Source organism: Pseudorca crassidens, chromosome 1 (genome assembly GCF_039906515.1).
Source record: "Pseudorca crassidens isolate mPseCra1 chromosome 1, mPseCra1.hap1, whole genome shotgun sequence".
Classification (NCBI taxonomy): domain Eukaryota; kingdom Metazoa; phylum Chordata; class Mammalia; order Artiodactyla; family Delphinidae; genus Pseudorca; species Pseudorca crassidens.
In genome coordinates, this window is record NC_090296.1 from 9,129,964 (window position 1) to 9,145,714 (window position 15,751).

Below are 15,751 nucleotides of genomic sequence, written 5' to 3' on the forward strand. Positions count from 1 at the left end.
GGGTTTGTCATTCCCCAGGAGGGCTCCCCACACATTTAAGCACTGAATCTCCTTGAATACTTTCTGGCATGTGATTCCACTAAAATATTTTTCATAATGTATAACTTTCCAGGAAAAAACAAAAACTAAAATGAGATATACTTAAATTGTCAGAGGATCTAAGCGACACAGTAGTCATGGTAAATTTTAGTCTCATGAGCTGATTTCTTGAAATCAATCTCGAAACAAAAAGGAAAACAATAAAATACTGATATCCTGAATCTAATAAACTCATGGAATCCAACGGTAAGGTGAGAGAGTATTATTGAATTAAGTCTAGGAACACTATGTCCACAGACCTACTAGAGAGTGGACTTGAGGACACAGGGAGGGGGAAGGGTAAGCTGGGACAAAGTGAGAGAGTGGCATGGACATATATACACTACCAGACGTGAAATAGATAGCTAGTGGGAAGCAGCCTCATAGCACAGGGAGATCAGCTCGGGGCTTTGTGACCACCTAGAGGGGTGGGATAGGGAGGGAGACTCAAGAGGGAAGAGATATGGGGATATGTGTATATGTATAGCTGGTTCACTTTGTTATAAAGCAGAAACTAACACACCATTGGAAAGCAGTTATACTCCAGTAAAGATTTAAAAAAAAAAAAAGAACACTATGCCCACATATTAATCCCAATGAAATGTTAACTTTAGTTTCTATTTTTATTCTATTAACAAAAACCGCCTCTTCAATTTAATTTTGTTCTTTTCCCTTCCTGCTCTGCTGTGCCTCAGATTGGCCTATTTTGTGAACGCTTGGCACACTCAGAGGTCTTCTAACTGGGTTATCCTTTTTTAATGGGTCTAAAATGATCTGCTTGTTCACTTGTGAACGAGCAGCACATTTTATCCATATATGCAAATGTTTTCTTGCATTTCTTACACTTCATTTCTTTCTCCAGTTTTGCCTTCCTTTGATAGTATCTGTGAAAGGCAAGGTAGAGGAATTCTTTTATATTAAAATATTTGAAAATAGTTCCATAAAACATCATTAAGAAGTAATACATATCCACTGTAAAAACAAAAAACTCCCCAAATCTCAGAAAGTACATGAGGTAAAGTGAGACAGTTCCCTCTACTATTCTCTCTATAGCCCCACCCACCCCATGTCCTCCCCACTCACCCAGTCCCCCATGACTGACCAAGGGCTATACTTTCTTACAGACACAAACACTTTGTATCCCAAAAAAGAGGTAACATATTTAAAAGTTTTTCACCAAATAGAGAATAAAATTGTCCTAATTATTTAAAGCTCTTTATTAGAATGAAGAAGGAAGCAATACAGAACATACTCTACATGTTAAAGCTCATGAAAGGAAATGCAGTGTCAAAGTTTGAGAACTACTATCTTCCCTTGATGATTAGTGGGAGACATCTTATTAGGTGCTGAAGCTCATCTGTCATAGCAGGAGCTCAGTGGTTAATGTCTAAAGTTCATAATCGGAGGACATCAGTGCAGGCATTTTTGTGTATTAAAAGGAACAAGTGGGTTAAATGAGGTTCCTTTTTTGTTTGTTTGTTTTTGCGGTACGCAGGCCTCTCACCGCTGCGGCCTCTCCCACTGCAGAGCACAGGCTCCGGATGCACAGGCCCAGCGGACATGGTCCACGGGCCCAGCCGCTCCGCGGCATGTGGGATCCTCCCGGACCGGGACACAGATCCCCAATCACTGCACCACCAGGGAAGCCCGAGGTTCCTTTTGAACAGTAGAGATGGGATGGAAAAGAAATGCAGGGAATTGTTGCTTTTTATTCTAAATCCTACTGTGCTTTTTAACTTTCAAAACATGTCCAGGTTTTATTTCAGAAAAAAAATTAAAATGTAAAGAAAATTGTGAGTATACATGATATAGAAAAAAATCAGTTTCCAAAGACTGGCACAAAATAAGAACTCAGTAAACATTAGGTCTGATTATTATTTTAGGTGGTGAAATTATCTTAGAAAGTGCAATTACACATCATCTGTAAATATTTGCAAAGGGATAAACATGTGGACAGTAGGCGTTTAAAAAGCTCTGTTTCAAAAGATGACACATTGTTCATGTTATTGATTTGTCTCTTACTGAATGAAACTTAGGCCCACAGGGATAAATGAGAAATCAAACATTCTGAGCTCCTGAGGACTCCAGCACATCCATAGAGAGTACTTTTTCATCATGATTTCTCTGAATATGGTACAGACATGACTGAGGCTTCATTCCATTTCTCTGAACATGAGCCAAAATATAGCTTTGCTATCGGTCTTATTCAGGGGTTGGCAATGTACTGCCTGTTTTTGTAAATAAAGTTTTATTGGAACCCGGGCCATTCATTTACATATTGTCTATAGTTGCATTCTTGCTACAACAGCAGAGGAGTTGGCTTGAAAAGCTAAACATATTTACTATCTGGCCTTTAACAGAAAAAGTTTGCTGACGCCTGAACTCATCTGCCAAAAACCAACATACTGAAGTGTAAAAAATACTGCAAAGTAAGGTGCCTGTGTCTTTTTGGCTGTCCTCCTAGCCTAGAATGGCAATTCAAGTAAGCTGATTTGCTCTCTCCTTTGATCCGGACTTAATAAGGGGATGAATCACAAAGCACCAAATTGCTAAACTTCATCTTGTCCCTTAGAGTTCATTACCTTTTTCAATGCATTTAAAATATGAACGTGTTCTCTGCGACCCCTTCCTGACCCTTGCTATTGGGGAACGCTTGTTGAACTGAATCAAATCCTCACAGTTAGAAATAATTCCTTTTCTCCTGGGGTTTCCCGGGTGGTGCAGTGGTTAAGAATCCACCTGCCAATGCAGGGGACACAGGTTCAAGCCCTGGTCTGGGAAGATCCCACACGCTGCAGAGCGACTAAGCCCGTGCGCCACAACTACTGAACCTGCACTCTAGAGCCCGCAAGCCACAACTACTGAGGCTGCACGCCACAACTACTGAAGCCCGCGTGCCTAGAGCCCGTGCTCTGCAACAAGAGAAGCCACTGCGATGAGAAGCCCGCGCACCGCAACGAAGAGCAGCCCCCGCTTGCTGCAACTAGAGAAAAGCCACCGTGCAGCAACAAAGACCCAACACAGCCAAAAATAAAAAAATTTTAAAACTAAATAATTCCTCTCCTCCTAAAGTCACATCCATCTTGTGATAGCTTTTGTGTCAACATGTCATTCTCTGCCCTGCATGGAAGTTTCTCCCGAGTCCCTTAGCTCTCTTGTGGGCCTACAAGAGCCTTGAGGGTATCTTTTTTTTTAAATTTGTCTTTGTATCTTCCCAACACGTTCAACCCCACCTCCTTAAGCCATGCCTGTGGAATGAATAAAGGTTGAATTTTGAAAGTTAATGTTTCTTTTAATGATCAAAAATATTCTATTCTTTGGACACATAAATCAATGGAACAGAATAGACAGCCCAGAAATAAACCCATGCACTTATGGTCAGTTCATCTATGACAAAGGAGGCAAGAAAAGACAGCCTCTTCAATAAATGGTGTTGGGAAAACTGGACAGCTACATGTAAAAGAATGAAATTAGAACATTCTCTGACATCATATACAAAAATAAACTCAAAATGGATTAAAGACCTAAATGTAAGACCAGAAACCATAAAACTCCTAGAGGAAAACATAGGCGGAACACTCTTTGACATAAATTGTAGCAGTAGTTTTTTGGATCTCTCTCCTGAAGCAAAGGAAATAAAAGCAAAAATAAACAAATGGGACCTAATTAAATTTAAAAGCTCTTGCACAACAAAGGAAAACACTGACAAAATGAAAAGACAACCTACTGAATGGGAGAAAATATTTGCAAATGATATAAATGATAAGGGGTTAATAGCCAACATATATAAACAGCTCATACAACCCAACATCAAAAAAACAAACGACCCAGATTAAAAAATGGGCAGAAGAACTAAGTAGACATCTTTCCAAAGAAGACATACAGATGGCCAACAGGCACATGAAAAGATGCTCAACATGGCTAATCATCAGGGAGAGGCAAATCAAAACCACAGAGGTACCACCTCACAACTGTCAGAATGGCCATCATCAAAAAGACAACAAATAACAAGTGTTGGCGAAGATGTGGAGAAAAGGGAACCCTTCATGCACTGTTGGTGGGAATGTACATTGGTGCAGCCATTGTGGAAAACAGTATGGCGGTTTCTCAAAAAACCAAAAACAGAACTACCATATGACTCAGCAACTCCACTCTTGGGTCTATATCTAAAAAAATGAAAACACTAATTCCAAAAGATACATGTACCCCAATGTTCCTAGCAGCATTATTTATAATTGGCAAGATATGGAAGCAACCTAAGGTCCATCAACAGATGAACGGATACAGAAAAATTGGTGAATATGTATACAATGGAATACTACTCAGCTATAAAAAAGAATGAAATTTTGCCATTTGCAACAACATGGATGGACATATTATGCCAAGTAAAATAAGTCAGACAGAGAAGGATAAATACTGTATGATATTACTAAAAAATACAACAAACTAGTGACTATAACAAAAAAGAAGCAGACTCACAGATATAGAGAACGAGCTAGTGGTTACCAGTGGGGAGAGGAAGGGGGAAGGGCTTTATGCGGTAGAGGATTAAGAGGTACAAACTATTAGGTATAAAATAAGCTACAAGGATATGATGTACAACACAGGGAACCGGCAGTATTTTATAACAACTATAAACGGAGTATAACCTTTAAACATTTTGAATCACTGTACTGTACACCTATAACTTATAATATCGTACATTAACTATATTTCAATTTAAAAAATTCTATTCTTCGGAAGCTCCTGTTGCTAAATTAATTAAACAAGGAAGCCATTAGATTGAGGTGGTCCTAATAGCTTAGCAGCATAAATAAGCAAACTCAAACCTAAGAACAGCTAATCACAAACAGTCCTAACCACTGGACCGCCAGGGAATTCCCAATATGAATTGAGTTTTGTTCATATAAACTCTTCTTTTTTTAATATATAATAAGAAACACTGTCAAATGCAGTAAACATCAACTTTATTTTTATGTATTTATTTATTTTGGCCACCCTGCACATTATGTGGGATGTGGGATCTTATTTCCCCAACCAGGGATGGAACCCATGCCCCCTGCACTGGAAGCACAAAGTCCTAACCACTGGACCACCAGGGAAGTCCCTCACATAAACTCTTAAATATTTTCATATGCCTCCCTTTATGTTTTAATGCTATGCACAGGCGTATCCACTAGTCTGATTTCACTTCCTGTTTTAGGTGAATTTCAGATCAGTTCTTCCACGGTCCTAATTTGCCTAGTGTTCCTGAGATGACTCTTAGGTAAAGTAAAAAAGTCCCGTCCCTGGAGATCAAGGGTGCATCTCACTGACCAGAGACTGCCCAGATGGCTTCCTCCACTTGCTGGGGGTTCTCAGTGATGTTATAAATGATAACATCACACTCCAGCAGGTGCATGAGAAGGTCTTCTCGAGAGATAGCCTGAAAAAGAAAGTTGACAGTCATTTGTTGCAAGAAGCGCACAAAGTAACCTTAATATTTAGATGGGAGTGACAATTTCCAAATGAGATATGTTGCCTGGAGAGTCCCACAGGAAACATTCGCAGAAGGATTTTTTTATTTAAAATGAAATTTTGGCTCTCTTCTGTGTGTAGTTTTCAAGTAACAAAGTTTATGTAAATAGCCTGGAACAGATGAATAAGAAAATTGCATAATGATCTTAGGTACTATTTCTGCATGCTGTTTAAGCCCCGATTCAGGAAGAAAGAATTAGAACACACTGGAAGAAAATGTGTGAGGCATTTAAAACAAACTCAAGCTCTATGCGAGATTCTTTGAGCAACTATAGATCATGAATCACTCAGAAATGCTGATAAGTGATTAATATGGATTATTTCAGAATCCTCAAAATGGAATTAATCTGGTCTCATTCGAGATGTAAGGTACCTTATTACAGTTGACAGCAGGGAGTATTTTTAAAAAAACAGAAACTTTTAATGGTTAAAAATACCAAGTTCTTATATGGGATGAAAGTAACTTTGGTGATCACTGTGTCCAAAGGAAAACACGCACACTTGGTAAATCATGATTGGAATGATTGAGGATGAAACAGGCACGTTTTCAAGAGAATGGTCATCCTGACCAGATATTGAGTGACCATGATTGTGCATTCATTTGTTCCCCCAGTAAATATTTGTGGGCCCTCATTTTCACCCCAAGGGGAAAGGCAAAATAAATAATGTATGATTGTTGATATTACAGATTAGCGCGCGCGCGTGCACGCGCGCGTGTGTGTGTGTTGTTGGCAAAATTTTAACAAATAACTAGGGTCTAATGTGGACGAGGGCGCAACTAAGCACATATGAAGCCTTTGTACAAATTAGGAAAAGGAAACCTGCTCTTGGTGGAAAAATTATAAGGCACCCAGTCTGGGACACACTGTAGCCAGCAGAACACATCACTTTTCAGCTCCTACCCATGCCCATAGCTGGGCAACCTTGTGCAGTGTGCAATCTGTACAGCCCTACGTGGCAGCCCCCAATGTAGAAAGGGCTATCATAGAAGTACATTTGAGGTTTGATGGACTAGGTGAAGTATGGGACTATGGCTCATAGGAGTTGACATTTGAGCTGGGCTGAAAGGGTGAATACAAGCTCACTCAGCAGAGCTTGGGAAGTTCACGGACTAGCAGGCCATTTGCTGAGCCAGGCAAAAGCACCTTTGACAACCTGGACCAGCCTAATGTTTTTCCATCCTCCATTCTCTCTCACCTTTCATGCCACTCTTGCTTCTTCCCCTTGGCTGCCCAGAACCCAAGCTCTAGCTATACCGATGCTTTCTATTCCAAAGCACACCATACACTTTGCCAGGTGCCCCCTTGTGTGTCATTTCCTTGTCCTTTTATCTGCTTGGAAAGCTCTATTCAGCCCTGGAGGTTCAGCCTCAGTCCCAGCATCACCAGTAGACCCCAAGCTCCCAAAGGAGGGCCAGCTGTGCAGAATCTCCCGATCAGAGGAGGTTAGGGGGTCTTGCTCTGTGTGGCAGGGAGGCGTCTGAAGCTCCGTTTGCCTGGCGCTATAGATAAGACTGAGAATTCATACTGCCCTGTTCAGAGTGCTCTGCACGCGGCTGTGCGCACACCTCTGTCATCACGTCACTGTCCTGCTCTGGAGCCACTAGTTGACATTGCAGAGTTCCTGCTAGGCTGCGAGCTCCATGTTTTTCTGTGGGTCTTCAAAGTGCTCAATACTCATTCACTGAATCAAATTCAGGTATAAAGAGTGATCAGTGATGGAGATCTGAAGCAACGCAGATAGCCAGGAGAATGGAAAGTAGGCATTCTTTCGAGAGCGATTAAAGACACGAGCTGAGGCCTCCCTTCCTTCAGCTGCCGCTAAGGTGCTCCGTCCTTCCAAGGAAGCTAAGGCCGCGTTGGGGCGAGGCCCTCACTTCATCTGTCCGGCAGCCCCCGCCTAGCACTGGCCCCGCACCATGGCCTCCGTCTCGGAGCTCCCCTGCATCTACTCGGCCCTCATCCCACATGACGATGAGGTGATGGTCACAGAGGACAAGATCTATGCTCTCATTAAAGCAGCCGGTGTCAATGTTGAACCTTTCTGGCCAGGATTGTCTGCAAAGGCTTTGGCCAAGGTCAACACACAGGGAGCCTCATCGGCAGTGCAGGGGCTGGTGGAGCTGCCCCAGCAGGAGGTCCTGCCTCCTCCACCGCTGCTGCCCCCGCTGAGGAGAAGCAAGTAGACGCAAAGAAAGAAGAATCTGAAGAGTCTGATGATGACAGGGGCTTTGGTCTTTTTGACGAAACCTCTTTAGTGACATGTTCAATAAGAAGCTGAGCTCTTCAATTTGAGGTCAGCAAGGAGGCCCTCTGTGCTCTGGAAAAATCTGGCAGGAAAGGACTTCAGACAGACATTTGCAGGAGAAATGTTTATGAACCCAATACCGTGTGTCTTCTCGTACCTAGAAAAGCACCAAAGGCATGACTGGAGAGATCTGCTCCTTGTGACCAGAACTGACCTTTTGCTGAGACGTGTACTTGCTTGCACGTGGCCCCTTCACCCAAACCACACGCGTACTGACTCCCCACACCCCAACCTCTTTGGAGCAGTTCCTCAGAGCTCTCTGAGAGGCTGTCTCCCAGGCTATAGCCCTCAGTCAACCCCAAATAAAACTGAACGCACAGCACTCGCAGTGTGTTTGTGTGTGTGTATGTGTGCGTGTGTGTGTGTTTTCCAGTCTATACTGGGAAGCCAAGAGCCCACAGCAATACCAGGCTTGCAGCTGTGATGGGGGCAAGTGCGTGATGAATGGTGGAAAGGACACTCTGGGTTGTCTACAATCATCCATCTCCTTTTCTTCTTTCCCAACAGAACCCCAATTTTGTGCAGATACGCCCCTTCTCAGCCTGTGGGAAATTAACTCCACCTTCTGGTTTAAGGGATGGGCCTTACTGATCTCAGGGTAAGTGATTGGTTCAGGAATCAGCAAGTGACTCAACTCAAGACACTGAGATTCAAGGAGATACCTGTGGGGTGCTGCTGGAATGTTCATCCTCCTTTTTCTGAGAACTTCTGGAAGTTCTCTTCATCAGAGTGTTGCTGCGTTTGTGTGCAAAGCCCTGGAATGTTGCCGCCTTGCTGCCAACCTGAGGATGAAGTCCCTCCCAGAGGAAGACAGAGCCCAGAAAAGGGCTGGAAAAGGAGCTGCAGCCCCTGGGTCATGCCAGGCCTGAAGCAGGTGCTTCCTTGAGACCACCAGCCACATAAGTTGATGAATTCCTTACTGGTTACTGATTTGCATTGTCTTTTTTTTTTTCCTATTACTTGCAGCCCCAAACAGCCTAAACTGATAATAGACAGCAAGGCCCTTAATACAAATTAGGGCAGAGTAGTGTATTTTTTTTTGTTTTTGTTTTTTTTTTTTTTTTGTGGTACGCGGGCCTCTCACTGTTGTGGCCTCACCCGTTGTGGAGCACAGGCTCCGGACACGCAGGCTCAGCGGCCATGGCTCACGGGCCCAGCCGCTCCGCGGCATGTGGGATCTTCCTGGACCGGGGCGCGAACCCGTGTCCCCTGCATCGGCAGGCAGACTCTCAACCACTGCGCCACCAGGGAAGCCCCAGGGCAGAGTAGTTTTGTAGAGGAGTGTGAGAGACTTCATCCTGGGTAAATTGATATAGAAGTGCTGCAGGACATCTGGGGGAGTGGACTAGGAAGCAGTTGGATGTGCAGGTTGGTCAACAGGGCTGGAGAAGGATTTGAAAGGCGTTGGCTTGTACAGGGGAGCTGGAGCTATAGGACTGAATAAGATTTAGAAAGGATGCCTATTAGGAGAAGGGAGGGAGCTCTGAGAAAAACTGCATTTAAAGGGAAGGAGTGGATGCGTAAGGGCAGTCTGCCAGCTGCTGCTGCTGGGAAGCAGGGAAGAGAGGCCCTTGGTAATGAGGGGCTGGCTGGTGACAATGGCCAGGGCATCTCCTGTGAAGGGGTGGGGGCTGGAGAGTGCAGGAGTGAGGCCTGCAAAGGTGGCTGAGCCCTCTCTCAAGTTCAGTGGTGGCAGGGGCCATGGGCAGAGAAAGAGGCAGGGAGGCCAAAGTAAGAGTGTGTGTGTGTGTGTGTGTGTGTGTGTGTGTGTGTGTGTGTGTGTGTGTGTTTTTCCAGCGAGAAAGATGTGAGCATACGTAGAGGTGGAAAGAAAGAAGCCAGTGGCGAGTGAAGATCCAGAAGAGGGTAAAAGGGGGTAAGTGGTGAAGAAAGTTCCCAAAGATGGTAGGAGGGGACTCATTCATTCATTGACAAATACTTATTGAGGGCCAGTGCTGTCCGTCACCGTGCAAGGATACACATGAGAATAAATGGGGTGCTGTCTCTACTCTCAAGGAACAGATACTAATAGTGTGACCCACAATAGACAGATAATAACAATGGAGTGAGAAAAGTGTAAGAATCTAGGCAGGTAGAGAGCTCAGAATCTAAACTGGGAGTGGGGAATCATGGAGGGCTTCCTGGAGGAGAAGACAACCCGAATTAAATCGTGAAGGATGAATAGGGCTGGTTGGAGGAGGGAAGAGGGAAGGCTATTCCAGGGTACAGCATGTGCAAAGCTGTCTCCTAGGATCTAGAGGGCTGCAGGCAGGGTGATGGGAGGAATTAGGCTGGGAGGGTCACCCTTCTTGCAGATATTTAAGTCCTTGGATGAGGACTGTGTAGAATTTGTCATGTGAAGGCAGCAGTATTTCTCAGTAAGACAGCAATATAATGGTGTTATCCTTGAGTGGCTTATTACCCGAGGAGATGTCTCTTTCACAGATTGCGCCGGCCATGGCCCAGAGCCATGTTGGGGTGGTGCAGGGCAGAATACATTCTAAATACAGGGCAGAGAACTTTATGAGTCTGAAAGTCCAAATGAGATCCATACTTTCTAAGAATATCTCATTTAAGTTCTCTGCTGCAGGCAAGACTTGAAAGTGGAGAGACAAGGGTTGTTAATTTCCATCGCAGGAGGAAGACCTTCCCTCACCTCTCTCCTCAACTTCCCCACCTTCTCACATTGGCAGGAGAGAGGAGACAAGGAGCAAACACAGTGGCAGGGCATCGGAGCAGGGGGTGGCCCTCCCCTTCGCCCCCTCTCAGCAGTCCCTCTGGACTTACATAGTAGGTCTCCATGGCAAAGTTGGGGCAGGGGGTTTCGAGCGTGGAAAGCGTGCCCACTATCTGGAACGTGCCTTCCTTCAGGTTGGCTGAGGAGGCTTCTGGCACGGCTGATTTATCTTCATCGTGCTTTTCCTCCTCTTCAGTAATTTCTTCAAGTGAAGCCCCGACCACAGAGGTAGAGAGAAACTGCAAGCAAACAGGAATTTCCTGAATACTAAGAACAACGGAGAGTAAGGCCAGTCAATGAATGACGATTCTAAAACCTGACCTTTACTGAAGGCTTGCTAGCGGTGCCACTCATGCTTTGTACACCGGTATCTCATTGAAATTGGTTTAATTCCCGCAACGACACAGTGAAGTGTCTATTCACTATTATGACTCCCCATTTCATAGGCGAGGAACTCAGGCTCGGAGAGCTTAAAAGCTCCTTAAGGGTATTATCCTTCCCTAGCATCAGGCAGAGCTGGGCTAAATTCACGATGGTCGTTTTGTCTAACAGGTAGAAATGTAATGCGATCAGCTTAGGTAACTTAAATTTGCTAGTACCACATTAACAAAAGGAGAAAGAAACAGGTGAAGTTAATTTAGGTAAAGTTTAAATTTTTAAAAATTTAGGTAACATTTTATTTAACTCAATATATCCAAAACATTATCAGTTTAACATGTCATCAATATAAACATTATTGAGATATTATATGTTTTCTTTTCCCATAGTAAGTGTTTGAAATTTGACGTGCAGTTTACACTTACAGTGCATCTCCATTTGGACTGGACACTTTTAAACGTTCCACAACCACATGGGACCAGTGGCTATGAATAATGAAATAGAATGAGGTTGGCAAAGTTTCTTTTTTTGGTTTTACAAAAGCTGTCTTTGTGAGTTGTTTATGCAATGTTCATGGGTTTCATATATAAAGAGAAATAATTTTAATTTATATATTAGACATATAATTTATAGGTTAAACATGTGTAAATAATCATGACGATATCACCCCTTGGGAGTAAAAACACAACAGAATGCCCCACCCCCTTTATTTTGATTAAAAAACAGTCCAAGTTAATAGACAAGGTGTCAGGTTCAATCTCTTATTGGAATCTATTTTTCCCAAGTATGCCATATATATTTTCATTTACCTCTCAAACACACATATTCAATTTATTATCCCGTTTCACAGATGAGGAGATTGAGGCCCAGCAATAAGTAATTTGCCCAAGATCGCATAGGCAGGAAGGGGTGAAGTTGGACCTTCTGATAATGACGTCCCGGCTGCACAGGTGCCCCGCCCTGACACACTACCCAGAGACCGGGGGAGAAGGGGCTGTGGTGGCATGGCTCAGCTAGGCCTGAGGACAAGAGACATGGTTTCCACGTTTTTTTAGATGCTTTATATTTCTACTCCCATATTGCTTGGTGCAGACAATAGCAATTACTTGGAATTTGAGAAAGTCAAGTCCTGGTTTGTTAAGGAATAACCGGAAATTCTGTTATTGATAAGCTTTGGAAAAAATCTCTCCCAACAAAAAGTTTTATTGTAAAAATATTATGTCGTAAAAAGTAATCAGAGATCAAAAGGGGATAAAGTAAAAAGTTAAATTCTCTTCCCTCCCTCCCTCCTAATTTCAATCATGTCACGTCCCTTTTTAAGTACTCCAATGGCTATCAATGGATTTAGAACATAAACCAAATTCCTGACCAAAGCCCCACAAGATCTGGGCCTTTGGGTTTGACTCTGCTTTGCTAATTTACACAATAAATATCGATGAACTGCTGACCACGTGTGAGGCACTGTTTAGTTGCTGAGCTGGGCCACATTTTGACTTTCACAGCCCCTTTCCGCCAAAAGTATATTAAAAATGATATTTTATGACTGTATATCTATAATGACACACTATCTTTGACTGTAAAATTTAATTTGCTTCCTTCCTATTTTAAGAGAAATTATAACATTTGTACGGGCCCCAAAGCCACATGGGTCCTGGGCATGGTGTCTGCTGTCCCCTGGAGCCCCTGGTTCACTGCAGCCTCACCACTCTGTCCTCTGCAACCTTTGCCTTTGCCGTGCCCTCTGGGAACTATTTCCTCGGGCTGGACCCTCATCTTGTGTGTGTCAGATTAAATGTCACCTTTCAAGAGAGCGCTTTCATGCAACTCTATTGAAAGCAGCTGCGCTCTTCCCCAGTCCACCTCTTCTATTCTCTTTCCTTCAGAGTACTTATCACCTATTGAAATATCTTGTTTATTCTAGTAATTATTTATTGTCTGTCTCCTTCCAGAGGGGCAGGGTCTTCAAGGGTCAAAACCTTTTTTGGTCTTATTTACTGTGCCAGCCTTTTAGTAGGAGTTCATGAACGAGTGGCTCCCATCCTCCAGAGGTGATAACGGTTAAGTGTCTTGTGTATCCTTTGAGACGTTTTTCTGTATTTAGGTTGTCTATCTATCTATCTATCTATCTATCTTCTCTATAGTTGTATCTATCTTTTTGAAAGACACAAGTAAGTTCATACTACCCCTGTCTTTTTAATGCTTTGCTATTGCATTTAGTTTTGGACTTCTTTTTCCGTCAGTTGCCTGATACAGACGAGTTGGCGGGAATGGAGAGAGAACCCGGTTAGGAGGTCGGAGACCTGGCCCTATGTCCAGGTCCTGCCCCCAACTCGCTAAGTGATCTTGGGCAAGCCCCTTTCTGCCTCGAAGCCTCAGTTTCCTCTTACTAACAGGGGAGGAACCCCGGCTGGAACGGAGATCTCCAAACACCTGGGCTTCCAGGTGGGGCGCTTGTCTAGCCTGGGTGCAGACTGGGGAGCAGGGGGCATTGGCCGTGCCCAGGACGAGGGAGGGTCCCTTAGGGGAGGCCCTGATAGCGTCCGGTGGTGCAGGCCCTCGCTGGGTTCCGGGGCTGGGGCGGGGGACTGGGAGTTGGGGGCTTGGGTTCTCCTGTCATCCACCGCCGCTCACCTTCCCGATGTTTCTGCTGCTGTATGAGTCCAGCAGGTTTATAAACACCCTCTGGATCCGTTTAACTTTCTCCGTCCGGACAGCAACTTCCTCTTCAGCCATGGTGGGAGCCTCGCTGGTTGCTAAGGAGAAAGCGTCCCTTTGGTTGCCAAGGAGATGGAGCCGCGGCCCTAGGACCGCGGGGCCAGGCTGCCCTCCGGGGTTGGGGCTAGGGCGCGGGGCGGGGCGTTCCCGGGGCGGGGGGCGGGGCCTCCGGTTTCCGAGGCCAGGAGGGCTCTCCCTGCCCCGGGCGCCAGGCAGGCCTGCGTCGCCGCCCGAGCCCCACTCTCCCCTGCTTCACGCCGGGGGCCCTCGGGCAGGGCGCATCCTCCGTCCCTTTCCTCTCGTTCATTCGGTAACTCCGGAAACACGTCCCAGTGTCCACCTGACACGGAGCACTAAAAATACTGATGAATCTGAGGAAAAGGTAAAACCGCAAGCCTAGGCTTCCCCTGAAATGTCGGAGTGAATTAACGTGCCCCTCTGGGGCGGTCTGACCAGGCGGGCGTGACATAATCCTCTACTGTAAAGAAGGGCTGTTGCCATGGAGTTTCGGGGTCATGGTGTGGTCCCCACTGTGCTGCCAGTCGCTGCTTGGTCCACTGGGCTCAACTGGTTTAGCAGTTCCAGGGCTGGGGTGGGAGTGACTAGCAGCCATTTGTGCTGGGGATTCACCCCCATTCACAAAGGGATAGAATTCAGACTTTGCCCTTTCCAAATCAGGTTAGACACGCAGTTGCCCAGATAAACCGACAAATTAAAAGATGCCATTCGATTTGTCTTATCACAGAACCACAAAGGTCACGGTGGACTAGATATATATATATCCTGTTATCTTAGAATAGTAAATATTTTTGTGCTTTAAACATTAACTTGTTGAATGTACATATTTAACACATGGATCGACTGTGTACCTTTTTTTTTTTTTTTAAATACTGATTGCCTCAGAAATTGGAGATGTCCAGGGAGCTCCAGACAGCCTGGAGGTTCTGGGCACTCAGGCATTTGGGAGACTAGGCTTTGACTTCCAGCTCTGCAGCCATTTGTGGGAGACTGGGGCCAACCTTTTAACTTTACCCAAGCTGTTAAATTGACTGTAAAACAGGGGTGAAGCCACCAACCTAACAGGGCGGTCAGGATCAAACAAGATATACGAAAGCACCTTCAGAAGTGGTCTCCATAAGTGAAATTGCTTTTTTTCTGCAACGCTGAAGCACGCTTCTACCAATGGGAGTTTTTCATTCCTTTTTTCGTCCCCACCCCGACTCCCTTTCCTTTTATACATATGTCTCATTAAAACTTGTTTTGATAAAATAACACTTTGAAATTTTGCAGATTTAATTTGGGAACAGCTTGCTCACAGCTACATTCTTTTTTTTAGTATCAACAAGAAAGTGCTGTCAATTTAAATGTAAAAATACTCATGTAAGACCAGTACAAAACTTGATGGAGTAAGTACTCTTCAGCATTCTTTCAAAAGGTCTATTATATCAAATATTCTAGAGTTCACTAGTTGCCTCATTTCCAGATTTTCAGTTTGACCCTACTGACACGCAGTTAAGCAGGTAAGTACTTTTATTCAACCGGTCATGCTACTTTAACTCATTTTTGTTTCATTCTTGTTTACATTACTGATAACATGTAAATGAGCTAGTTACAAGGGGATGGCTTCCAGAGAATTTTGTATCATATTGGTATGTTAGGAAAGGAGATTCTATTGATCAATTCTATTATGCCAACTAAGGGATCTTTCTTCTGTTATTCCTTTCCTCTTTAAAATTTTTTTTTATATTTTAGTTTTCATTGAAGTATAGTTGATTTACAATGCTGTGTTAGTTTCAGGTGTACAGCAGAGTGATTCAGTTACATATATAGGTTATTACGAGATATTGAGTCTAGTTCCCTGTTCCTCTTTCAAAATCAGCTTTCATGTAACCACAAAGTTCAGGGGATGCTTTTATTGACACATATGGGGATGGTTGGCGGAGTCAGAAGACTTGGGTTCTGACCGTACCCTCCTGCTCACAGGTGGGCTGCTGAGCAAGTGCCGCAACCTGTCCAAGT

General features: G+C 44.2%; 1 protein-coding gene across 4 annotated transcripts in view; it reads right to left on the reverse strand.

Annotated features, from left to right (window-relative positions):
* Nucleotides 1–13,834, reverse strand: part of AK7 (adenylate kinase 7) — a 54,196-nt gene extending 40,362 nt beyond the window's left edge. For all 4 annotated transcript variants that reach the window (XM_067734679.1, XM_067734706.1, XM_067734650.1 and 1 more), the window contains exons 1-3: nt 13,649–13,834; nt 10,690–10,878; nt 5,395–5,503 (exon numbers count right to left, since the gene is read on the reverse strand). In XM_067734679.1, coding sequence (XP_067590780.1) covers nt 5,395–5,503; nt 10,690–10,878; nt 13,649–13,750 — 400 coding nt within the window. In that variant the 5' untranslated portion in view covers nt 13,751–13,834. The remainder of the gene's footprint in view (nt 1–5,394; nt 5,504–10,689; nt 10,879–13,648) is intronic.
* Between the last annotated feature and the right edge of the window lie 1,917 nt (nt 13,835–15,751).